This window comes from Arvicanthis niloticus, chromosome 13, assembly GCF_011762505.2.
Source record: "Arvicanthis niloticus isolate mArvNil1 chromosome 13, mArvNil1.pat.X, whole genome shotgun sequence".
Taxonomy (NCBI): domain Eukaryota; kingdom Metazoa; phylum Chordata; class Mammalia; order Rodentia; family Muridae; genus Arvicanthis; species Arvicanthis niloticus.
In genome coordinates this window covers 30308893-30336321 of record NC_047670.1, presented here as the reverse complement: position 1 = coordinate 30336321, position 27429 = coordinate 30308893, and the positions used below count along the sequence as shown (strand labels likewise).

The 27429-nt window shown below is 41.9% G+C and overlaps 1 protein-coding gene across 1 annotated transcript in view; it reads left to right on the top strand.

The window, feature by feature from the left end:
• The window catches only part of LOC117718715 (exostosin-1-like), a 29852-nt gene extending 2864 nt beyond the window's left edge, over positions 1-26988 (top strand). Inside the window, exons 2-8 of the mRNA XM_076912210.1 lie at positions 1740-1872; positions 4105-4223; positions 5800-5895; positions 11181-11270; positions 18931-19091; positions 21240-21411; positions 25619-26988. Coding sequence (XP_076768325.1) covers positions 1740-1872; positions 4105-4223; positions 5800-5895; positions 11181-11270; positions 18931-19091; positions 21240-21411; positions 25619-25804 — 957 coding nt within the window. The 3' untranslated portion in view covers positions 25805-26988. The remainder of the gene's footprint in view (positions 1-1739; positions 1873-4104; positions 4224-5799; positions 5896-11180; positions 11271-18930; positions 19092-21239; positions 21412-25618) is intronic.
• The last annotated feature ends 441 nt before the right edge of the window (positions 26989-27429 follow it).

Below are 27429 nucleotides of genomic sequence, written 5' to 3'. Positions count from 1 at the left end.
AAACCAGGCTGTGACTTTAAAGCGAAAGGAGTCCGTGACCATGTGAAGCACGCCTCTCTGAGACCCAAGCAAATGATGATCTACTTGTAACATCTCTGAGCTCTTGAGTAACATGGTTTGTAGTTCAATTTCTCATGCTGCCTCTTGCCATTTCATCCTATGCCTTGATAGCCAAGAGCATTTAAGTGACTCGGTGCTGAAAGGCACATAAATTTGGAAAGAAAACAAAAGGGAGATCTGAATGGACCACCATGAAAGGAAGTCATAGCCTGCATTGGGAAAGTATGTGAGATGAGAGTGGAATGAATGGTATACAGATAGTTGTGTACCATGTAAAACTCTTTCCAGTTCTGACATGTTCCTCACAGTAGATGTCTAGAGGATGGCAGTGCAGGCCACACCTCTGTACCAACTGCAGTAAATATCAGCATTATAACTGGATTCTCAAAATCTTCATTAACTCAGAAAGTTAACCTAACCATATAAAATTAGCAATTTTGATCTGAGGGAAAGATAAAAATGCAGATATTACTGAACTGAGATGATGGGGTCTTCTCAGTTTCTTCTCTACTTCTTTCTTTGTACTTACAGGTGATGTGGTTTAAAAGATGCATAGGATTCATTTAATTGTTCTGCCAGTCACTATGGGGGTTGACATGATGAGCGTATTAATAACTGAGCAAATTCTAGAAGTCCATACTTAGATTCACGTTTCCTTCAGTGTTGTATCAGGGTTGATTGGCTGATTCAGTGATTGATTATTGGGAGTCAAACTCAGCACTTTATATATGGTAACACTAAGCCCCTGGGGTTGTTTTTAGTTTGTTGGCTTGTTTGTTTTTTGAGTTTTAAACTTTTTTTTTTCCTGGTACGATATTATTAATTATTTTCCACATCATATCTTAATGAGTCAATGGTTTTATTACAAGAGTTTGAACGTCAGAGAGACAGCCCTAAAGTAGACTAATCACATTCAACTGACAAATGATTCGGGTTGGGAGAAGGTTTGTCTCTAAATGTGGAATTTAATGATCTGCAAGGTCCCAAAGTCCAAGGAAACTAATGAACTAGCCTGACAATTATTAGTCTTCATACGCCATGGTTCTTGTCCCATTCTGTAGGATGTTATGAGCAGTTGTTAACTCGTTACTTTTTGAAGACAAAGTACAGAAACCCTTGAGCTGGCTAGTATTCAAAGTCCTGCAACTGACTTTGAAAAGGGAATGAACGGTGGTGACAGGCAATTTAAAACTCTCTCCCGAATTAAAGGGAAGGTCTGGATGGAGATTGTGCCTGCCTTCTCTTGTCTGTGCTTCTGTCTTTACATGGCCCACGTTGACATTGCCCTGCACCCAGAACTGATCTTGCTGATAACATCTGAATCTATATATAGATGCCCCACCACCAAGGACTGGTGAACTGTTCTGTACCCTGTACTTTGAAACTAGCAAGGACCATTATTATAAAATAGTGAAGTAAAATAAAATAAGATGACAGAATGTATGATTGACATGGAACTTAACTAGCTTTGTCAGCCACGGTCCACCCCATCCTCTTACTGTCCTGCCGAGCCCATCACTGCTTTGACTTGCACACATTCCTATCAATAGGGAATTGGATGAGGAACAGGTAGAATATGCTGTGTCTTTTCAACATCATCATTCCCTGTCTTGAATTGAACCAAGATGCTTTCTAAGTATCACCCCAGACTCAACTTCACCACGTGCTTTGCTTTCTAGATTATTCAGGACAGAATATTCAAGCACATATCACGTAACAGTTTAATATGGAACAAACATCCTGGAGGATTGTTCGTCCTACCACAGTATTCATCTTACCTGGGAGATTTCCCTTACTACTATGCTAATTTAGGTAAGTGAATCCTTTTGATTACCGGGAAGTGGTCATTCTTCCCAACAGCTGGGGTGGGAGATGGGTGTCTGAGCCCCGTTTAAAGAGGTGACTCACAATTGAGAACTGCAAATACAACAGAGTATTGGAAAACAAAACAGATAGGAAGCCTTCTTTCTCATCCTGTACATTTGATAGACTTCAATGAGAAATGTGCTTAAGTTACAGATCATTTTGAACATGAGAATATAAACTTTATATATATGTGTATACATACATGTCTGTATATATTATATAGGTATGCACATGTGTGTACATCTTCATGATTTTTTTTCATAATCTCACTTCTCTTACTGTATGCTTAGAAAAACCTGAATTAAGAAGGAGAAATAAGAAATAACTAAGATTATGTGACAATGAAGAATTTATGCATTCTTCCGATGTTTAATATGGTCCTCTCATACACTGAGCTAATGCCAGGCTAGATGTTTGAAATAAATATCACATTTGATAGAACCTGTACTCTCAAGCAGCTCTGAACTGATCTCAGTGAGGTAAAGGATGTGAGCACAGAGACACAGCTCCACAGAAGTTGATGTTCCTACCACAGGCATTTCCATAGTTGGAACCCCAGACGCGCTCATGTTAGTGGCATCAAGGACATGTTAGCTTACTTAGAGTTACAGTGTTTAGAAAACATGGGGCAATAAATCCTCTTTCTGACTGCTATAATGAAGACTCAAGGTTGTCTACTCCATATAAATGTGCTCCAAAAGAACTTCACCCTTCTTCAATTGTACATGTTTAGCTTGAAACCCACGGGATGAGACTGAAGTTCAGGGCCTAAAGTATCTATCAGCAGTGAATGACCATTTAATGTAAACCGGACATGTTGGAGGACCATCTGGAATTCAGTGGATGGTTTACTGTGGGCCAAGTTGGAATTCATTGTCTGACAAAGGCAGTAGATAAGAATCCTAACATTTCTTGTAGAACTCTGTGATCTTCATTCAGAGTTAGCCCCTTAGAAGTGTGCATATGATGCTTCTTAAACTATTCCTGGAAAACCTAGAAGAAATGACTGGATTCCCTTGTTAAAAAAGTGCTTCTTCGGTCCCGTGTATGGTTCTTACCCGAGTGTTCATCAAGGGAAGGAGAAACTCACTTTCTTTCTGAAGTTCAATTAAAATGCTAATTGGAAGGCACGATTTTCCATGTAAAACATTTGCATAATGGTTTCCCATACACACTCTGATTTTAACTTACATCCCCACCTATATCAAAGTCTAACTGGGATGTTCCCACCATGCCTGCTTCATACCTAAGCGACTAATGCACCAAATGAGTAGGTCTAAATTAGTGAAGTTCTGAAAGACTCTTAACCTGTTTGTAATGTCTGAGTTCTTGAAGACGGGCTCCTGGGGGGATGCCTTCTTGCTTCTCTCTAGTGGTAATGGTTGATTTGCATATTGATTGTCCTCTCCTGTGAAGAGCTCCCATTGGGCAAAAGTCGGTTTCACATACTTTTTCTCTCAGTGGTGTTCCTGTTACACAAAGCAGCCATTCTTGAAATATGGAGGCCCCCTTAGGTGTGCTGCTGCTGATGCTGGAGCCAGCGTGGAGCATGCTGATGGTGATAACACAGAGAACTTCTTATCTGCTAAGTCCTGTTCTAAGTGCTCAGTGTGTCTCTCAACTCTGGGGATGACTGCATTTCCCAAATGAAGGAACCCAGAGGGTGCAGCAATATTTCTCAGTGCCACCAACACTAGATGGAAGATCTGAGAGTCAAGCCTAAATAGATGTTAGCTGATGTCTTTCAAACCTTTTCTATATGCTAATTCTTATAGGAAGTACAGTTAATCACACAAACCCTTTTAGTTAATATTCAGGTACTTGGAAATCCACCAGTAGAAAAGGCATGCTTATGTACAGACATAACAGCTAAGTGACCAGAGCAGACTGCATAGATAAACATTGAGTACCGTTAAAAAAAAGGAAGATGGCAGGCCTTGCTAAGGGAAGAAAATGTCCACAGAAGCTGGAGATGGACACTGGAGAGGTCTCTAGGCTGGTTTGTTTTTACATGTCAGCTTTCCCTTTGCTTCACTTCTGTCCCTAAATAAGAGATGAAGGACAACTGTGCTTGAGGGGATATCAACTCCAGGGTAAACTGCTGGAACATGGAGCCTCTTATCCGAGTCTTGTCTTTTATTCACTGTTTCATTAGGCTCTTCCTGTCATTCTCTTCAGGTTTAAAGCCCCCCTCTAAATTCACTGCAGTCATCCATGCTGTGACACCCCTGGTCTCTCAGTCCCAGCCAGTGTTGAAGCTTCTTGTGGCTGCAGCCAAATCCCAGTACTGTGCGCAGGTAAGTACCCTTGTTCTCTGCAGCATGATGACAGAGAGCCTCCTTTTCTTCCTGTCCCACACTTGGCTCTCCAGGACTCTTCAGGCAACATACCCAGTTCCTCTAGTGATTGACTAGGCCTTGATAATCTTCTTTTTATCAACTTGGAGACTCAAAAGTGAAACCTGGCACAAGTCAGATTTCAGAATGAACCTTTATCTTGGTGTAAGTGTACGTGCACACACACACACACATTCTCTAAAAAAATGTGTGACCCACATTACTCCCTTTTTTTTTTCTTTTTGTGTATGTACAGGTATGTGTGTACAGGTACACATGCAGATGTGTTAACAGGTGTGTTTAGGCCAGAGATGAACCTAGGATAGTGTTCCTTAAGTAGTATCTACTATTTTTTTGAGACAGGATCTCCCACTAACCTGGAACGCATTGATAAGGCCAAGCTTCCTGGCCAGCAAGCTCCAGGGATCTGCCATCTGCCTGTTTCTGGTGCCCCACTCAGCCCAGGGATTACAAGCACACACTACCCAACCTGCCCTTTCATGTGGATGCTGGGCTAGATCTTAGGTCTTTGTGTTGGCAAGGCGAACACTTTACACTGAGCCACCTCCCTAGCCTCTTATTTCATTCATAAACATCAAAATGATAAAGTAATAGCACAATGGCCATGGGCAGGACACAGAAACACTAGGTTCCAAACAATAGTAACAGACTTGTCGATGTCGGGAAGTGTCAGCTTTTCCTTCACAGCTACCAAGAGAGAGCAGGGATGATATCTGTGGTAACAGTGTTTCCCAAATCAGTATCACTCCCAGAGTCCTTAACACTGTTTAATTTTTTTAGCTTGATGGGTGTAGATAAGATAGATGGCTTACAAATGAGAAAAGGCTCAAATCATAGGGAAGTGTTCAGTTTTGAATTCATTGCCTTTAATGGAAATTAGAATGTCACATAAAACCCCGCAACTGTTCGGGGGAATCCAAAGCAGGAACCCATCGTGCTTCTGTCTCAGATGCTTTTATGTCGCCCACATTGCCTGGTGTAGTGCGAGTTCACAGCAGATGTTCAGATGTTTAGTATACATTTTTATCTGACTTGATCACAGTTGCTATTACACGCATCGTCATAAGATATCAGAAGTTAGAAAACACTTGATTAAGTTCCGGGCAAACTTGAAGTTACTACTTTTTATTTGTGAGTGTGTGTGTGTTTATGCATTTGCATATATATGAGGATTTATGTATAAACAAATGTGCTATACGTACAGAGGCCCATAAGATGACATTAGGGTCTATCTCAATTGTTCTAATATATGTTAAGCAGCATCTGTTCCACCCAGAGTTTGCTCATTGACTCAGCCTGTCTCATAAACAAACTTGCCATAAGGATTCTTGGCCTTTTAGTCTCTGAAAGCAGTCTTTTAGATTTCTACCATTCCCTGGTTGTTGAAGATGGAAACTTTGTATGGGTATGGACTCGCTTTGAAACTTTGTTTTGTTAGCTCGTATCTATGCCTCTTTTAGAAGGGGGCCTATAGAAGTAGCCAAGACAGCCATCTAACGATCCCTGTGCCTTTCAGATCATAGTTCTGTGGAATTGTGACAAGCCTCTACCAGCCAAACACCGCTGGCCTGCCACTGCCGTGCCTGTCATCGTCATTGAAGGAGAAAGCAAGGTAGGAGGGATGATGGGAGGCTACTGTGGAAACTTACCTCTTCACAGAACACCATGGATGCTGGCTGTAGAAGATTCCTTAAGAGCTCTTGGGTCAGGGTTGTGTCTAACACTGTAGTTGTCTCCGAACGTCTTCAGCTTTGACAGCCATGGACTTTGGAATCAGTAAAACTTGCAGAGTTTCACTGCAAACAGTCTGGTAGCTTTCTCACTTTACATTCTTGCATGCTATTTCCTCATTCATAAAATGAAACTCATGCCACATACCTCCTAGGGTAACTGTGAGGGTAAAATGAACTTAAGGCCTGGCAGCAGCAGTGTTTTCCATAGATGACAAGAGCAAAATAAGGTGGCAGACGCTGCTGCTGCTGTTGCTGCTGCTGCTGCTGCTGCTGCTGCTGCTGCTGCTGCTGCTGCTGCATTGCACACAGTTTGTTTAGCTAATGCATTGTGTCCTTCAGAAAAGGGTCTTCCTTACCCTTATCTTTAAGAAGACCTTTCTCCTTATTTTGTCTTGCTGCCTCCATCCAAAGACTCACCAGCTCAGCCTCACTGGCTCATTACTTTCATTACCCAGTCCAATCTGCCTAGAACTCAGTAATTTTCTGATCATCTTGTGGCCTTTCGGGGACTATATTTGTTGATGTCTTAAACTGGTATCTGAAGCCATGTGTGCAGCCCTCCACAGGCTTCCAGTCTTTTCTCCCTACTTTCTTCTGTGGCTGCCGGGGATAATGATCCGAAAGGCCATTTGGCTTCTGTCTTGGTCAGCCGCCTCAGCTCTCCACCTCTGTCAACATCCCCACCTGTCTTTCAACTCCCTTCATTCTGCTGTGGTCTTAAAATGTCACTCACTGTTAACAGCCAGAACCCAGCTCACTCCCCTAGCTGCTACATGGGACATTCTTCCCCAATTGTGAATTACTCACTACTAAGTAAAAGTGACATTGGAGAAGCAGTGTCATCTGAGAGATTTCTTTTGCCAGTCCCACAGAGACTACTTTACACTAGGTACAATACCTAAGCCAGAATAGCAAAATAATCAGGTTTTTTTTGTGTCAGACCTTTTGAAACCATCTTGGACCTTAGAAAAGTGGCAAATCCATATGTTCAACATAATGCAGTGAGAATTGCAATGGCCCCATGGAAAGAAGACAAACAGCACATGTCGGATTATATACTCATTTTTCCACTTAGAACACTGTGGGTCCTATATAATAGACTTGCAACACACTGGAAAATATGACCACAGTACTTAGAGTAACCATAGGTCTGTTGTCAATCAAGATGAGTATTGAACCTGGTTAATTAGTGTTTGATAAGAAAAGGTGACTCTTGAGGACTGCCATAAGCCTCCTGGCATGAATTTTTCTCTTATGAATACATGTCACCATTTGCATAGTTTCACAAAAGGGACTGACACAAAAAAGTCTCCTGCCTCCAACATTTTATGTCCACCACCTCAAGAGAATAATGTGTTAGAGGGATAGCTACATTCTGGTTTTAACATCTGGAAACCTGGACATGGCACAGATGTACACCAGCAACTCTGAGCTTTGGAATTCTTTGGTTTTTTGACTCCGTGAATGACCACATTTTCCATATCTCTTTGGACTGTGTGTCAGGATGTGTGGACCGGGACTCAGGTGCCTAACTGGGGCCATTCTGATGTGTTCAGATAGCATTACAGTTTCATGTTCTAATTCACTAATTGTATACATTTACTTCCAGTGAGAAGTTAGTGCTGAGAATGCTGGGCCCTTTCCTGAGAGCATACCTTGAGGAGATGCTACACTCTTCCATTCATTTCTATAACTGTCTCCCTGGTAGTTTGTTCAGTTTTCCCCCCTCTGCTTTGGCCACTAATTCCATCGGGCTGTGTGGCTCATGTGCCTTGTCGTGACTCTCAGTGCCTGGGTGGTACATTTTGTGAAAGCGTTTGCATTTCAGCCTTGTCCCAAACTCAGTGGATTAAAACATAGACCCACTTTGATGATACAGTGAAATATTGTGTATCAAGGACTTCTCTTTGTGTCTACTTAACACACACTAACGTTTCAACAAATGTCAGCTGGTATTCTAAGAGGGATTGCCATATTGTGGTTTGTGTTATAGCCTATAGAGTCTGGCTTAATTTTTAATTTTATTTTTTTATTTTTTTAAATAAATTTTTATATGAAATTTTATGCCAATATATATTTTCATATACATACCAAATTCATATATAAAAAATAAGATATAGTGTTCATATAGATATATGTATTAATGTTCATTTTGATTAGAGACCTATCTGCTTCTGACAGCTTCCTGTCTTGGATTCTAAGAAGAAATTGAGCATCTTTGGAGTTACTCTAGTTGTGGTGAGACAGCCACTAGGCAAGAATTGCCTCTTTTCATCTACAGACAAATTACTGTCCAGAAAAGGACACACTTGTAGAATAGTCGACTGATTATATCTGCTAAGACAGAATAATCAGCCCTTAATAATTCTGCATCACTAAGGTCTGTCAGATGATCCTGGGCCAGAAGGTTGAAGAGCGAATGCTCCAACATTTTGTAGTATAGGGACTGTCCAGGTACTCAGTGGTTTCTATAAATTGGCTAAGTTTTAGAAGCTATACTTTGTGCTTCCCATAATTTCAGTTAATTCAGTCATTCTGGATTTCTGACGGGGTTGAAGACTTATAGTCTCATAGCCAATCTCAGCTATTTACTTTGAGAGAAAAGATTTGAGAGAATGGTTTTCAGCTGACATTCATTCTAAAGCCAAGAAAAAAAAAAAAAAAAAAAAAAAAAAGCCAGGTTCAGAACTAAGTCTTTTAGTTAGGAGAGATGACAGAGGTTCTGGTTAGTCAACAAAATGATGGACTGGGTATTAGGTCTATCTTGTACTTTACTGGCTTAGTTTTTATATGATCTAAGAGGTGTGTCTTAATCTCTATGCCCTCACACACCTAGTTTATGGTGGCTAAAAGAATCGAATGACACCATGTGTGCTAGGAAGTGTAGGTATCATAGAATCACAGATATCATAGAATCCCCCAAACTTGTGTGCAACCTGTATGTAATTATTTCCATACAGTTTTTTTCCTCTGTACTAGATGAGCCTTGGCCATTTCATTGTCATGTTTATAAGTTGTGAAAGAGTTGGCTGCTCACATGGCTAACCAGTTTTGTGAACAAACAGAACAAAGCTCATTTATGAAATAATGACCTTGTGGGTTATTCCTTTCTCTTGTGTTAGTTCATTCAAGAAGGTAATTGGGCCAAGGATTTGAAAGAAAATCTCTTATTTCTATACTAATGGACTCATAAACTATAGGTTTAGAAAAAGAAAGGGAGGGAGAAAGGGAGGAGAGGAAGGACGGAAAGAAGGAAGAAGGAAGAAAAGAAGACAGACTGACTGACTGACTGACTGACTGACTTCCCTGTGAATCCAGTGACTGAGCTCAGGGTGGGGAGCAGTTTTCTCCATCCCATAATCTCCATATCTAGCCAGGACTTCAGAACTGATGTGTGCTGTTTCAGCTGCAAAGTTCTGTTTTGAATTTATCGGGCTTGTCTTTGCAGTTCCCCCCTGTAGGCTGAACACGGGAAAGGTCAGGGCATTGCTAAGCGGCTAGCTAATGGTTCTGGTGGTCCTCCGTGGACATGTAAGCAAGCAGCAGGAGAATTGCTTCAGGCGGGAGATTTCTGGGAGCACCGTGTATGTGGGGTTGCAGATCGCTTTGTGTTTTATTTTATTTTGAAAGACTGAGAAAGATTTTTTTAAAAAACCCAAACCCGACCCACTTGTGCGGTCATTCCAGATGTGTGGGAATAGTCTCTACAGCCACGTATACCATAGCTCTATTGCCTGAACTCTCAGATGGCTTAGCACAGTGTTTCCCATTCTTAAGCCTCGGAGATGCTTCTGTAGCTCACAGGCACGCATCTTGGATTTGAGATGAGTAGACAAGCTCGGCTTCTTCATGTAAGCAAAGCATGGGGTTCTTTGTAGGTATTAAACCTCCCTGAGTCCATTAGGTGTCCCTTTCCCTCTTGCCCAGTGTTCAGCTGCTTTGCTACCCATCATTTGAGCCTTTGAAGTGAATTCAAGCGGGCCTGCCTCTCAGGTTTCTATGTGTGAATCTCAAGCCTCACTTTCACAGGACCAGGGGGGTGAGCTTGTCGCATTTGGCCATGCATGCAATTTTAGGTTCTTTCCACACCTGAGGCATATTCTACCCAGCCACACCACCTGGGAACAAACCGGAGGTTTAGCTGAGTTGAAGTTCATGACCTTTCTGTCTCCCTACGTTCCACCCACCCCCTATCACTCCCCAACCCTGAGATGGGTTTGTTATAAAGATACAACAAGATGAAGGCCATGAAGAGAAGGCTGGAACATTCCCTGACATGCTAGCTAGGCAAGGGCAGTTAGTTGTTGTGTAGCGTAGTGTAGTCCTCGAAGACGGGAAGCTATGCCTCTCATGGGTGAGCTTCCATGTATCTCCGTCTGTCCCATCAACCTTCTTAGCCTCATGCCTACCAGTGTAGAATGACCCAAATGCATCCATGTAGCACCTTCTCAACTCCTCTAACTGTGCTCCCCAGATGCTCATTCTTTAAAGAGTTAAATTGATGTATTCTTCACTCTTAATTCCTTCCACTGGCATAGCAACAATATATGTGTACATGCATTGTCTATGATTTTTGTTAAAATAGAAATAAAGTCAATATTGTAAATGTTTGGACATGTCCAGTAGTCTGGCCTCCCAAGGATGCATACCAGGATGGAATATGTCTTCTTCCCTGTTCTTTCCTGCTCTCAGGATATTGCTTATCTTTGGAAGCTTCTTGTGCTTGCTGAACCCTTGTCTCTACTGCCCCATTTCTGTCTCTGCCTGGTCAATCCCACCTAGTCAGGGCCTGTCTAAATCATTTCTCCCATGAAGCCTTCATGTGTTCTCCTGGCAGCTGTCTCTGCTGCCCTCTCGTCTGGCACTTTTCATCCTGAGTGAAAGGCAGTCATCTGGCTCTCCATTTCTACAGACTATGGGTTCCTAAAGGCAGCCCATAAATCACATTTGGTTTCATCCTTGCTGTGATTGGTGTGGTACCTGTCGGTGCGCAGTAATTGCTGCCCGGGTTAATTTTTGCTGGTGGTCGATGGAAGAGTTTGGCTGTGGCAGATGACATGTAATGGAGCAGTCGTCGTGATGATGTGGCAGGCAGAATTTTCCTGACCGTAAGCCTCTAACGTTGTTTCTCCGAGCACCTAATCTCACTTCTCTTATTCCCCAGGTTATGAGCAGCCGGTTTCTGCCCTACGACAACATCATCACTGATGCTGTGCTCAGCCTTGATGAGGACACTGTGCTTTCAACTACGGAAGTAAGAATGGTGCCCCAGGGAACAGGGAGGGGCTCTCAGGCAGGTGCCTTCAGGCCCGAGGTGCCAGCATTGCTCTTACCCTTGCCTTGCTAGAAGTTGAAAACATTTCCCAAAACTTCCTGAAGAAGTGGTTTTAATTAACCCAATTCCTGTTAGCGCCTTGCCACCCCTTGGCACCCTGAAGAAGGCACTTTTCCCTTTGTTTTCTCTTCTAATTAAGACCTCATTTGTATGACGGTTCCTCTCCCCTCCACCTCCTGTCTTTCATCTCCTCTTGTTTTATAAGCAGTACAGCTGTAGGCAGGTGTGTAGAAACACAAGGATGGGATATGTATGTCCTGAAACTCTGGTCTATTACCAAGCATCCCATTCTTCTGCAGTTACAGTGCTGTCTGTGCCCAGTATGCAGTCTGGCACATTTCTGGCTTCTAAAAGGCCATTTTTCTGTCTCATCTAAAGTGCTCTCTGCTCCCATCATGCACACGTGCACACACTCATACACAAACACACACACGCACACGAACAGGCACACACACACGCACACTTTCTCATACACACACCATGCACATACGCGGCTCAGATGGAGACCTCTTCTATTTTGAATGTTCAAGTATTTGTGCCAAAAGATTACACAGGGAAGTATGTGGAGAAAGAGAAAGAAGAGGGAAGAGATAGATGATAGAGAACTCTGCAGCTGGAATGAGTATTGATCTCTGAAGCTTTAGGCCATAGATGAGATCAAAGATAGCTGTATGAAAATTTAGAATTGTGGGATCACATTATGAATGGTAGCTACTTAAAGGCACAGCGACTTCGCTAATGAGCTTTTCCTTTCCTTTTATTTTTTTTAAGCCTTATAATCGTTTTTCTTTTGTTTTAGAAATTGGCACTTGCCAGCACACACTCTTTCAGACCCCAGTTTAGTTCTAGTAGGTACGCTTACGGTTGCTATAGGTTGGCTGACTTGCCAGCCTCCTTGAGATTCCATAGTTATAACTGTGTCCTGGGCTCACCTGGTTCAGTGCCTCTTTCTATGTAGCCTGAGTTCTATAGGTACTTGTTAGTGACTGGGTGCTGGGAATAAACACTGCCAATTCAAGGCTGACCACACAGCCTCTATGTCACGTGTCTCTTGGCAAGAGGATGGGCTGTTGGACTGAGGATGTGACGAACAGAGGGAAGGCAGTGAAAAATGAGCCTCGAGACACTCCAGCCGGTGTTTTTCTGCAGCTTGCTGCAAAGGGAAGCTGGCATCTTGAGAGCACATTCATTCAACAAGTATTTGCTGAGAGATTCCTTTGTTCTGCTCTCTATGCCAGGTACTTGGGTTACACAGTCCCTGCTTGTATCTATCAAAGTCCTGGCAGTAAGCAGAATTCAAGTCAGATTGCTCAAATGAGAGCATTTTCAATTACTTAAGAGCTGTGGGTAGGGTTGGTGAATGCTGTAAAGGATGGTAAAAGACCTGGTAAGAGCCAAAAGCTTTCTGACTGCATCCCTGGAAGACCAAGGAAAGGACAGGCAGTCCCAGAGATGGAGCTCTGCCAAAGAGGCCCTCCTCCCAGAGCTGTGTTTGTGGAGATGTGGCTGTTGCCAGAACTGTGGCATCACAGAGTTCTGAAAGAAAGGGAGCAGGGAAGAGACCTCCTTAATCCCATGTTTCTGTTTCTGTTTCTGTTTCTGTTCTTGAATTTTGCTGGTGGCTACCATTGACCTGACCTAGCCATGCTCTAGAACAGTATGCAAAGCAGAGACAGTGGAGCCATCCCTGGGTGTGCTGTGCTGAAGTACTGCAACCATACAACTTAGCGGATGGAAGAGTGGTTTAGCTCAGGGTTTCAGAGCTTTCATTCCATTATGGCAGGAAGGATGTGGCAGCTCAGACATCATGTGGCAGCCATGGATCAGGGAGGGATAAAGGCTGTCTGAGCTAGATGACTCCCCCATCACTTCCTCCTGAATCCCAGCATATTGAATCTCATGTTCCACACTCACATCTACCCTTCTCCTCCCCTGGGTAATCCTTTCTGGAAACACTCACTGACACATCTAACAGCGTGCTTTACTAATTTTCTGGGTACCTCTGAATCCAGTCAAGTCAATAGTCGAGGCTAGCTGTTACATCACTATTCCAGCATCCCAGGGGAAAAAGATGGACAGTGCAAACCCAGGACAAATAGTACATCCCCATAATGGAACATCCACAGCATATACCTAGGTCATCTTCTTATGACCTGGAGTATGGTTCATCTCACATCTTGCCCAGGGCACAAGGCAATTGACTGCACTCCAGGCTAGTTTTTCCATGGCCCACAGTGAACTAGCTTTCTACCACTGTGATGCATCTTTGTACTGGAGAATGTCCCTGTTGGAAGATAGCAGTTCCAACCACTCAGTGCATGCTGGGAGGAACATGTGTTACATGTGAAGTAATTAGAAGTCAATGTGGGTTGAAAATAATATATAAATTTAAGAGATTGAGACTCTGGCTTGCTTCTGCCTGCTGATCAGCAAAGTGATTGTGTTGCCTAAAATGGTCATGGGCAGAGTTTCTCTATTCTTTTTTTTTTTTTTTTTAGGTGAATAGGTGTTGGTTCCATTGGATTTACACCACACACACACACACACACACACACACACACACACACACACACTGCTCAGGGGATCTTAGATTGCATAAACATTTCACTGAAGCATCAGGGATAGATTTTTTTTAAAGAGACATTCTTTAAAGGGCATTAGATAGAGGTGGTTTATGGTTATTTACATTTATATGAGTTGCTACAAACCCTCAAAAGAAAACAGATGTTGATTTTTAAGAGAAGGGGGCATATGTTGACCTTTGCTTTCTTTGATGTGTTAATGATCTGAATAAAAGCAGTGTTATCAGAAGAATCACAGTTTTATCTGAATTTACTTTTGAGTTCCTTTGAAATGACTTGAAAAGGCCCTGAGATAGTGAGAAATTCATGCAATGAAAGCACCCCATTGGGTTCTATACTAGTTGTTTCTTTATCAAAGAATAATGGGAAACCCCAACGAGTGCTGACAGTGGATTCTTTGACAGGAGGCTGCATAATATACTATGTCATCAGTTGGCACTGTTGGTTTTGAGGATGGGGGATGTCATAGGTTATCCTGACCTGGTCTGTTATCTAGTAAGGCTTTCTATCCCCTGCTATCTTAAATCTCCCCAGTAAGTTTTCTGAGGCATGGTCCACCACTCTCCTTCCCTCCCATCCTGGAAGGTATAGTTTATGTGAAGGATCGATGATAAGCCTCTCTCCTCTTGTTATGGCAATGTTTCCAGAGAAAGAGAACCAGTAAGGGTTTATTATGAGGAATTAGTTAATGAGGTCATAGGGGTCACAGGGCCTGCAAAGTCTGTACTTTCCAAATGTAAGCTGGTGTCTCAGGAAAGCTGGTATTATGGTCCTCATAGGAAAAGAGTGAGAGTGTGAATGGTTAAGTCCCAGCCCAAAGGCAGGAGGAGTTCATGTACAAGCATGAGGGCAGTGGCAGAAACACACACACACACACACACACACACACACACACACACACGGCAGTTCGGATGGCTACATGAGTTAGAGCTCTTGCCCTGCAAACCTAATGACCTGTGCATAATAATTGAAACCCACATTATGAAGCCAAATGTGGTGGTACACGTCTGTACTTTCTGCACTTCTACAGCAGGATGGCAGGCAGAGACAGAGGAGTGAACATGAAGTTTGTAGACCAGCTAACCTGGTCCTCGTGTGGCCAAAACAAGTGCCTGCCTTGTTAAAGTAGAAGGGAAGAACCAAGTTATGAAATTAGTTCTCTGAGCTCTGCACATGTGCCCTGGCATAAACACCCACCAGTGGCAAGACTGGTTCTTTTAAAATAGTTAAGAAATACCAGGGACACCTTTTTCCTCCATATTCGCTCTCTGTTCGGGAACTTGGTGGATTGAACGGTGGCCACCCACAGAAGAGGGGCCTCACATGTTAGCCTCATGTGGAAATGGTTTCACTGGCCCACACAGAACTAATCTTCCATCTGCCTTCCTGACCTTTGTTGTGGTCAACTTAGCACACATGTTAACGATTGTTCTTTATATTAGAAAGCCTCTGACTAGATAGTAATTGTGCAATCTTTGGCACACCTCAGAATGTCAGGTATCAAATTGATGCTTCATATAAACATGAATATATGGCTGTTTACAATGAGAGTGGCTTCTAGCTAAGGCTAAAAATTTGGAGATTAAAAACTTGTATTAAAAAATGTTGTGAGGCAAGAATAGCCGAGTGGGTAAATGTACTTTCTATACCAGTGTTCAAATTTTCATTTACAAAGGATTCTCTGTTTTGCCCTGGCTGTCCTGAAACTCACTCTGTAGACCAGGCTGGTCTCAAACCCAGAGATCTGCCTTCCTCTGCCTATCTATGGCTGGGATAAAAGACATGTGCCGCTACCACCACTGGGCTTCACCGCCTCACTTAAATCCTCAGTCACGCATGATGAATAGAGAGAACTGACTATGAAAGTTATCCTCTGACATCCACAGATGCAGTGTCTCACGCCCACAAACCCCAACCCAAACAAATAAAATACACTGACCCATATGTGTATCTTCTCACTTGACTCAAATAAATAAATTTAATAAGAAAAAAAATTAATGTTCCGGGCCAGTGTTTCCAAAAAAAGATACTTTTTATGTAGCATACTCATTTTAACAATTATCTTACTGCTTTAATGTTTCTTTGAAAATAACATAGTCATTATTGAAATCTAGGATTTTCCTGATGTTTTTAGCTAGGATGAGACTAATTTAAAAAAAAAAAAAAAAGAGTAGTCAACTTAAAGAGAAATGTTACCTAACTAATTTAATGGGTGATATGAGATTTGGGCAAAAAGCTTGGGCAATGTCAAGCTAGACTTATTCACTTCATTCTGTAAGTTATTTTACTAAAGTGAATACCAATTTACATATTATAAAATCAGTCAGTTTAAACTTTGCAATTCAGTGATTTAGTTCATTCTTGGTTTGTACAGTTATTGTCACTTATCTCTTCTCCCAAAACATTTTTTCCATCCACAAAGGAATCTTTGTGTATGTTTTATGTTGTGCCTCCCCATCTTTGACAACCTTCATCTTGAATTTGCCCATCAGTGATTTGCCCAACCAGGACATCTCATGTTTGTGGAAATGTTTCCTACAAGGCCCTGGTAGCCTTACTTCTGTTACTTAGTCCACTGTATGGCATCTAAATTTCAGCCATGTTGTATTAGTGTTACCAGGACCTCACTCTGGCTCCCTCTCTATTCCCAGTCCTTTATCTCCATGGAAAGAATTTAGATGAGACACAGAGTGTAGCATAAAGAGAAGCATATAATTAAAACACATGAGACTTTCTCATGGCTGAGAATGGGAACGGCCCAAGTGTGCCCCAGTAGAGGAGAACACTTTCATAGTTAGAGAGCAAAGCAGCCAAGAGGTACCCCATACTGACCTACATGCTCATGTAGGCTATCTTCTCCTTAAAGTTTCTGGAAGTGACAACTCCCAGAGGGATGTTTGCCTGTCCAGGTGATTGACAGATACATTTGGATTAATTCTGAAAGAAGGTGCAATGATATGTCCATGTTCTTTCACAGGAAGCCTCAGACTAAATAGTGTTTCAGGTAGAGTTTCTAAGAAGCAGCCAACCACCAGCTTACACTTCCACATTGCCGTTCATCACTGAAGGAAGTGAGGACAGGAACGGAGCAGGATACTAGAGGCAGGAGCTGATGCAGAGGCCATGGAGAGGTGGTGCTTACTGGCTTGCTCCCCTGGCTTTCTCACCCTGCTTTCTTATAGAACCCATAACTACCATCCCAGGGATGGCTCTACCTACTATGGGCCGCCCCCACCCCCCATTGATCTCTAATTGAGAAAATACCCTATAGGTGGATCTCATGGAGGCATTTTTCTCAACTGAGGCTTCTTCCGCCATGATGACTCTAGCTTGTGTAAAAGTGATACACAAAACCAGCCAGTACAGACAGTAACTTGCTGATCTCTGGTGCAGGTCAGAATGTCCTGTCTTTAACCATGGCCAAAGGTCAGATTTAAATCCCTTTTTTAGAATTCAGATCACCTTCTTTTGACCAATTATCTAAGGGCCTATGCTTCAATTCCTGGTTTTTCAAACGGTTGACTGAAAGAGGGGACCATCTCAGTGGCCTTTAAACATGTTAATATCTAACCAGGGATCTGGAGAACTTCACCTGGGCAGTCATTTAACTGGGTGGCCCTCCCTTGTGTGACATTGTATGGTCATATTCATTAGTTCATAAAAATTCCACTTTTCACCCTTTGGCTGTTCTAAATTTTTACTGGGTTTTTCAGCCATCTTTGATGATGGGACCAGGACTTAGCATTAACGTTCAGTCTCCAAGCCACTGTCATAGTAAAGGACTTGAAATAATTGTAGACAGTGAACTACTTTTGCCTTGCTTACCGAGAAGTGATGGGCCAGGGTTTCAAGGTGAACTATAACATGTGTTTAAGATAATTGCTTTCAATACTAGCAACAGAAGCTAAGAGAGGCTAGGTAGGATACACACTGGGTGTGAAAGGGTTCAAATCTTGGCCCTGCCACTTACTAGTGTACATAAATTATTTGATCCTCTATTTAATCTTAGCTATTATTAACTGAAAGATATAAAAGTATCTGTCTTCCTCACAGGCTATTATAAGTTTATTACAATGTGTAAGGCCCTCTAAACCTTTATATCATAATTGTTATTTGATTACAAACATATTTACTTTTATAGTTTTTGTTTATTTTTATTTATTATTATTTATCAGATGATCTGAAAGGAGTATGATCTGAAAGGAGTATACAGATTAAAAATGAGATAACTTGGTAGCTCTATGTACTAGCTTAGAGTGGGTTCAGAAGTGCCCACGTTGACTTCCTATAAACTTTTTCTTTAAAATAATCTTGTTTTGCTTTGTTTTAACTTGGGCCTTTGTCCCCACTTGTTCTCAGTGACTTTACAGCACCTGCCTTTGTAGCTTTACCTAGCCTCCTGTATCTTCAGACCTGACATGCCTGGTGTATTTTCTTTGTGATGTTTTCTCTATGTTCATGTTAAAAGTTATGCTCTTTACAAAAACTTTCCCTAAAGAACATGCTCTAATTTGAGTCACTTGGGCTTTGATATATGCTAGTTATGAGGCCTGCCGTATTTCAGTCCCTGGATGCACACAGGAAATCTGTTCTCGTTTACAAAACAGATGCTTCTGTGCTTCCTGTGAATCAGTGGTCACATGTGCCTTTGGGGTTGGGGAGAAGGAAGCAACTGCTTTTCTGTTTTTTTAGCTTGAACAGACTGGGATTTCTAAAGGGCAAGTCAGGATCGATCCTTCCCACCACCCCCCTCCCTCCCTTTCCCCCTTTCTCTCTCCTATATTAATCTTAAGTTTCTTTCATACAAAATATTTAAGATGTGCATAATTGCAGAGCAAAATGTCAAGCAGTCAGTTTAATTTGCTGATGAATATGGGGAATTAATGTTTCGAAACAGCCGAGGGATTCCGCATTATGAATTAGCAGGGGGAGGTGATGTTTTGTTGACATTTGTTCACAGTCTTGATTGCTTGTTTGGCTTGTACTTTGCTTTGTAGGTGGATTTTGCCTTCACCGTGTGGCAGAGCTTCCCGGAGAGGATTGTGGGATATCCTGCTCGCAGCCATTTCTGGGATAATTCGAAGGAGCGGTGGGGATACACATCCAAGTGGACGAATGACTACTCTATGGTGTTGACAGGAGCTGCTATCTACCACAAGTGAGGAGCTGAGATTTCTCATTGAAATGCATCATACTCATTTCTGACAACTGCACTAATGGGAACGTTAGGCCAAATCCACTTTGCAACATTAATGAAAATTAGTCAGTCTTCCTGTTTGATTTTTGTTGAGGCAGTAAATGTGTTCTATGAATCTTCTTGGCTTACTGTATTTCTAGAAATGAAGGCAAAGTAATGTTTTCAGTTAAGCCAAAAGGTAAAGATACACTCAGAGCTAGGTTGGGTAGCTGAATATTCAGAGGAGATACCTAAGTATCCCAGTCACTGTTCTAGGTGGTTTGGGGTCATCATTGAGTAAAACAAAAAAATGTCTCTGACAATGCAGGATTCATATGCTAGTGAACAGAGACACATAAATGCTACAGGAAATCAGGGACAGCAAGAAGACACTGATGAAGAGTCAAGTAGCAAGAGGTGCAGAAATGAGGCAGATTCGAGTGTGGTCAGGATGGTCTAGTGTACAGATAAGAAGTGACCAGAAACTTCAAAGCAAGAGAAAGTTACCCAAGGCTGTTAAAGAGAGTATTGGGAATAGCAAGAAGAAACACCCAGAGCAAAACAATGGAGAAGGATGGACAAGAAGATTGGGATTAGTGACTGTGGGGCTGTGGGTGAGAAGGTCCAAGAGGCCTGAAGAGCCCAGAGACAGGAGACTTTGATGTGTTTCCTCTAATGGATAAGTCAGCGCATGGCCTGAACAGAGCAGACTTCAGGGTTGTGTTCCCAGTATCTACTCTGGATGTCATGATAGGAATAGGCAGTAAGGAAGATAACAAGGACAGGAAGTAGTAAGCCATATGGAGATGAGATGGGGCCTGGGAGTGAACAATGGTATAAGTAGTGACAACACTGCAGCGATACTCTGAAGCTGACTCAGCATCGTGACCTAATCAGAATTTAATGACTACCAAGTTTTCTGACTTGAGGTCCAGAACGATAGAGTGCCATCAACAGAGGGAAGTCTACAAATGAGTAACTATTTGTAAATGCAGATTTTCCCCTGGGCATGGTATGATACCTAAGAAGCTATTCTGAGAAAAATCATAGGCAGGATATAAAATGGGCAGTCTTTAAAACCAGCAGACAGAGGTAAAATTACCAGATAAATAAATATAGACCGTTTACATTTTCATAGTTCCGCAGGATCATTAATGAAAATCTCCAGTATTTTATCCTAATGAGGAAAATGTACCAATCTTACCTTAGGCTTTTAACACAGAGAATCAAGAGTCTTACCATCTCAGGGCTAAGTCTGAAAATCCCCAAGTATAAACATTTGGCTGAAGAAGTCTTGATCTCAAAGCTTCCCCTCCTCCTGCCCCCTCCACACAAATGAATCTGATTCATTCAAGTAGTTTGTCTAATTTGTAAGTAAATTCGCATGCTATCCATATTGGTCACTTTTCTCATTGCTGTGGCAAAATACCAGACAAAAGCAACTTAACAAGGAAGTTTGTCTTGGCTCACAGTTTGAGGATACAGTCCATCATGGTGGTGAAGGCATGTCAGCAGGAACATGAGAGGCAGCCACTCACAGTGCATCTTTAGTTAGGAAGCAGAGACAGGTCAATGCTGGTGCTCTTTTCTCTTTGTACTCAGTCTTAACCCCAGCCCATGGGGTGTGCTGTCCACTTTCAGGTCAGGTATTCTTTCTTGCTGTATTCAACCTTTGTGGAAATATCCTCACAGCTACACACTCTGTTGTGTTTCCATGGTGATTCAAAATTGCATCAAACTGACAATGAAGACTGTCATCTTTATTATCATCGCAACATCTTAGGAGTCAGTTTCTATTTCTAACTGACCAGCCTGATACCAAATTGTGATGGGCAAGCAGTATCTGCATCCCCGGGGATCTCTGTTCCTCACTCGGTTCCTCATCTGTTAAATAAGGATAATAATATAATAACATTTGCCTCATAGATTTCTTTGGTGGGTTAGATGAGGCAATTCTTGTTAAAGACTTGAGAATATGATTTGGCCTATAGCAAGTACCATAGAAGTAATAACTGTCATTATTAATGCATTCGTTGGCATGCTCAGGGATCCAAAGAATGATTATGGTTAAAGGCTACCTGTCATTATGTAATGCTGTCCTGCTAAGAGAATTTCTTTTGTGATTTACAGATATTATCACTACCTGTATTCCCATTACCTGCCAGCCAGCCTGAAGAACATGGTAGACCAACTGGCCAACTGTGAGGACATTCTCATGAATTTCCTGGTGTCTGCTGTGACAAAATTGCCTCCAATCAAAGTGACCCAAAAGAAACAGTATAAGGAGACAATGATGGGACAGGTAAGAATAGAGAACTTTCTTCCCAAGGCTACACAAATATGTTTCCCTCACTTTATCTAGCAGTGTCATAAGGAGACACAGAAATAAGCCACATCTGAAAGCCCCGAAGGAAGGAATGATTGGCACATGGATAATTAAGAATATAAAGCTCTTAGATAACCCATAACATGACATGACAGTGACACATTCTTAGAGTTTGTCTTATACCCTTTGGGCTTTTATAACAAAACAACATAGACTTAGGGCTTACGTTACAAACACTTATTTCTCATACCTCTGAAACCTGGGGATTCCAAAGTCGAGGTGTCAGCAGCTGTAATACCCACCGAGGTATTACAGGTATCACTTCTTAACTTATTTAATTTGCCACATCCCTGCATGATGTAAAGCTCTCTGGTGCACCCTATTCTTGAGGATTCTACCTCCATGAGCTAATCATTTCCAGACGCCTCACTTTCAGACCATCCTGTCCGGATCAGACATCCGTATTTTCAGGGAAGATGTAACTAACTATTCAGTCCACCACAAAGTCAAAGTTCTACAATGAGTTTATGTCAGTTTCCTGTGGATGCCTACAAGCATCGAGGAATCCTTTCTTAACACAGTGTTCTGGTTGTTGTTTCTCGGGTGAGCGGATATCATAGTGAAGTAGTAGAGGTCACACTCTCTGTTTTCAGTCCTAGAACCAGCATTTATAAGCTATGGGCGAGCCAGTGACTTTCTCAAGTTCTCTTGGCTCATCTTTAAAATGAAATGGTAAAATCTTTTTTCGTGAAACTGATATAATTGTTTAAGTAAAGCCAGATATCCTCTTGGGTTATACATTTTCTTGATAAAGATATACTTTCTCAGAAATATCATCCCACTTCCTGTGTTTATAGGCAGGAAAACTAGGTCTAAAAATGTTAACTTATTGCTACACGTACCCTGTGAGTTAGAGACAGAATCGAGAATAGGGTCCTAGTCTCTGATACACTACTTCTCCCCAAGTCTACGTGTCAGGCTCATCTGCAAGCTGAAGTCCACTTTGATTCCTCCCTGGCAGAGTAAATACCACATGTAATAAATGAGGGCTGGGGTTGTCACTCAGTTGGTAGAGTGCCTGCTGAACTGAAGGAAGTTGATTTTAATCCCCACAATACATAAATAAGTAAATAGATGTTATATTAAAAAAAAAAAAAAAAAGAAAAGAAATGAAAAAGCTTAAGTACAACTCTTAGTTCTCCCTAGGTTAAATCATAGAGCGCCCTGCATGATTGAAATCAACTCAGCATAAACATAGCTGGGCATGGTGACTAGGTGACTACCGGAAGGCTAAGATACATGGTCTAGACCATGAGGGTTCTAGGCTTGCCTCAGCTACAGAGCCCAGGATAGTATATCTTTAAAAACAAAACAAACAGTACTGCCACCAAAACCAAGCTTTGTGTTCAAGCTTTGTGCTGAGTACTGGCTGTAAATCTAAGTTTTGTAAGAGGAACTTTAGCAAGCACGTATAGCAACTTTGTTGGCTGGGATTTTTTAATTCAATAAATGTAGCAAGAGAAAAACAATAGTAAGAGGATTTATCGTTCACTGCTTACTGAGCCCACACGGGTTCAGACAGTATGAACGTACTGGTTATGGAGAAAGTTCTGCCCTCCTTTAGCTATTGAAACAACAGGCAGAAGCACTGGTAAGAATTTTCCAGTCGTTAGGACCAAAATACCTCAAATCCACACAGTGTGTATTGCTGACTGTGTACCCGTATGTTTTGTCGAATGCAAGCTCACAGAATTACAACATTCTGTTACTGGTGTTTGCTAGGAGTCTTCAGACTCCCCTGAGGATGTGCAGTCATCCAGGGAGGACTGCAAGTACCACATCTGTGACCATTTTTGGATATTTGCCTACTTCTACTAAGTAAGCATCTTTAGAAATTTCCATACTGAATGTTAGATTTGTCTCCCTGTGCCCAGGTAGCAGAGTATATTCGTGCCCTCCTTCCCATCATCCTCATGATTTCAGTAAATCTTTGTGTCCACAGAACAAATGGGTATTGTGTTTAAGCTTATGCTTCTGTTAGATTGAAAATGGTCTCGTTGTTTTTAGTATTTGTTGGTTGCGCTGGAATCAAAAAAGAATGAGCTGAAGTTCTTGGTAGTTTTTCTATTTGCATACATGCCCAGTTGCCTGGGCTTGAGTCTGGCCCTTTGGAGTGAGTGGGCCAGTCAAAAATGCCCTCAAGTTCCTGTCAGCCACAGCGCAGTGGCTCTCCTTTCTAAGGCTGAGACCCTTTAATACAGTACCTTGTGTTATGGTGACCCCCAAGCAGAAAATTATTCTTGTTGCTATTTCATAAGTGTAATTTTGCTACTGTTATGGATGAAATTTACGATATTATAAATCACAGATATTTATCTGTGCTTTCCTATGGTCTTAAGTGACCCCTGTGAAAAGGTCATTTGACAGAAAGGGGTTGTGACCCACTGCCTTAGAGGCTGTCTTCTCTGATAGGAACTCAGCTAGCTATCTTACGTCTCTGCCTTTCTGTTACTTGCAAAGGTGATTTCTCACAGTACAGATGCTAGAGAACAGAGCCTTTCTCAGCCTTTCTAGCCTTCAGCGAATACCTGTAACTTCCTTGACCCTGCTGTGACTTGGAAGCCCCTCCACCCTGCTGCTGGGAGGCTCCAGTGTGCTTCATGAAAACACTTCACAAGTAGTGTTTTGTTATTCTGCTGCTCCGTGCTAACTTGACATTTGTATTTATCACGTTATTTTCAAGCGTGTTGATACTTGTGATTTTAAAGTGACGCTGCGTGAGTCTCACTCTAAAATGCACTCTCCATGAAAGTATGTTTCCAGCCTACACAAACACACACATAGTAAACAGTTGCTTATTTGTCTGCGTTTATAATACTTGCGTGTTGAGTGTGAGTGCCCCGCCCCTGCCCTTGTGATCTTCTTTCCCAGCAAACCAGCAACAAGAGAAACAAACAAAACACAAGTCCAGTTAGTGTTATCTGTATACTCACTCAGACTCACAGTGGCCTCTCCCTTCAATAGAACTTTCTTTGTTCCTTCCCAACCCCCACTGGACGTCATCAAGTACCCATCATTTTTGTGGTCTAAATGTGTATTTGCCCAGCTTTAGGGGCAATATAACTAAAAAGACGGCAGCCTTTTTTTTTTTTTTCTTTGAAAACCGTTTCTTTTGTGAGTGAGCAGTAGTATTTGGAGCCATCTAATACTTAAAACAACTGTAGGAATTTAGTGGCATCAATAAGTCAATTGTTAGGTTTACGAGTAGACTTTTTAATATTTTACTGTAGTCAGTCGTGTAGACATAGGCACTGTGTCACTGGATCTGAGTCCCTTTTGTATCTCAGTCATCTCAGTAGAGAAGTCTCTAAGGGGGTGTGGGTTTCACGAGCTGTATAGCTGTAGCCATGAGTGAAGTGTAAGGGTTTCGTTTGTTCTTCAGTTATGCATGCATCGTTTTAAAGCATCCATTTGGTGGGAACTTGACAAAGGTGGAAAGTTAGATGCATAACGTTCAAGTCCAAAGTAGAACTTCTGATAGTCCATGTCTCCATCCATCAGCCATGTTAGCAACTGAGATTTAGGAGGCTGGAGAGATGTCTCAGCAGTTAAGAATGCTTGCTTCTCTGGCAGAGGACTGGAGGTCGGGTCCCAGCATACATGTCAGATGACTTGGAACCTTCTGTGAGTCCAGCTCTGAGACATCTCATGCCTTCATGTGGCTTCCAAAGACGCCCATACACACGTATGCAAATTGCATACTCTCACGCACATAAATGAAAATAAATCTATGCTTAAAGAAACTTCACACAAGGATTTAGAAAACTATCTTTGAAGCAAAGACTTCATTGTGCGCCATAGCTTTGGTCCCAAATATAAAAAAGAATGTTCTGTTTAGTGACTGTAGTAGTTGAGAGTTTATTGGTGCAGGTCCATGGCTCAATCACATGAGTGTTAGCTTAGAAAGCTTCAATAGATTAGGTGTGTTTGGTCATTGGCGAAGTTACCACATCTTGACTACAGGCAAAGGTAAGTTAGCATGCTTGAGCCTTGCCTTCACCAGCCTTGTAGATGGACAGGCTTGGCAACTAGGCCCCATATTCTGCTGCCGGCCTTTACCAGACCCATCTTATGGTGCTTTCTCCCCACTGTCTTCTCTCACTGTTTGTCTCCTTCTCCCCAGACTTCCCGAACATCCCGCTGGGCTGACCCTGACCACTTTGCCCAGCGACAGAGCTGCATGAATACCTTTGCCAGCTGGTTTGGCTACATGCCGCTGATCCACTCTCAGATGAGGCTCGACCCGGTCCTCTTTAAAGACCAAGTCTCAATCCTGAGGAAGAAATACAGAGACATTGAACGACTTTGAGGAATCCCACTGAGTGGGGGAGGGGAAGCAAGATGGGACTAGAGTTCAGCTGCTCTCTCCTCCCAATGCAGATCCGCTGCTCGTGCCCATCGGTGGAGCCAGACTGTGCCAAGTATCAAAAAATGAAAAAAATCAAAAAAACAAACAAACAAAAAAAAGACAAGAAAAGGAAAAAAAATATAAACAGCTTAGATGAACACAGTGACAAAACTCAGCTGGAATCCTGGCTCCTGGGGCTGCGCCAGACTGCTCCACTCACCTCACTGGCTTCTGTGTCCCACGACTAGGTTGTGTACAGTTTAATTATGGAACATTAAATAATTATTTTTGAAATGATTGCTATGCAGGTTTAAACTTTTTTAATGATCAAAACTATTAAAAACCAGAGTTCTTTCTTTAATCAAAATTGTGTTGGTTGTGAATATTTCTAAGCTGCTGCTCCCTTCCCTACAGACATGATTGCCATAGGTCATCCAGGATTTCCTGCTGTGACAAAAACAGACATCACGGGAAACACAATCAGTTATTTGACATAGTGTCAGGAAAAGAACTGACATAATGAAATCGAGTTCCTATTCCAGTTTAAATGTTTGGATCCCCTTAGTCTCTAAACTCTTGCTGCATGAGGGAAAGTGTTGACTCCAGGTAGGCAGTTCTAACTCAAAACTTTAATATAAATATGGTAATCTATTTACATGAGGATGGGTGGGGGGGAGTTAGACCAAGCGAACACCAGTAGATTTAAGAAATGTTGAACAAAGAACCAAACAACTCCCAGCATGTTAGTGATGGACACCCCACAACTGAAACCCAATACTTCCTAGTGGTTGGCCCACAGGTTCAACCACCAACCCATATATCTGATGAGGACACCCTGTGCTTTAGAGGCCAAAGGAAAAACATGAGTCCAGATTATTTATAAGACAAGCGGTTTAATGTTTGTGAAGAACTCAAGTTGCAAAGGCTTCTCTGTTGAGAAAGAAGCGATTCCGCGTAAATCCACACCGTTTAACGAGAGGATGGTTGTGAAGTACCTGAGGGCATGCCTTGCCGTGGAACTCATTCCAATTTGGGTTAAACATTGTTTGAAATAAAAAAGAAAAACAGAAAAACAAAAAAACTATCAAATTAATCAGAAACGTGAAGACTTTTGAAACATGTAGAAAAATTTAGTTGTTCTTGTTGTTAAAAACAATGCTTCCATCCTTGCCGATACTGTCTTAAGTTTACGATGATTTTGAAACATTAAGAATACACATATACAAGTCCATGAAACATATCTCTAAGCTCCATTATGAAACATGAAGTCTCCTGATATTAAATGTCTGCTTCTACTTGAAGGAGCCAAAAGAGGGTGAATTATAGAAAGATTATTAGGTACTATAGAATAATCCACAGGGACTTTAGTTTCTTTTTCATCCTAGAACTCTTTGTGCATTTCATACATGTGTCTGTATAGATACCTGGAAGACAAAGGATCCTGCCTAAACCCCTGGAGTGGGTGCTGTAAACAAGAATGAATGTAGGTGTTTGCTGAGGTCTTAAGAGATGACTCCATTGCCTGCGCAGCAGCAAAGCAGGGACCAGAGCCCACATATCCAGATGCCATATTGTGAGTGGTGCAT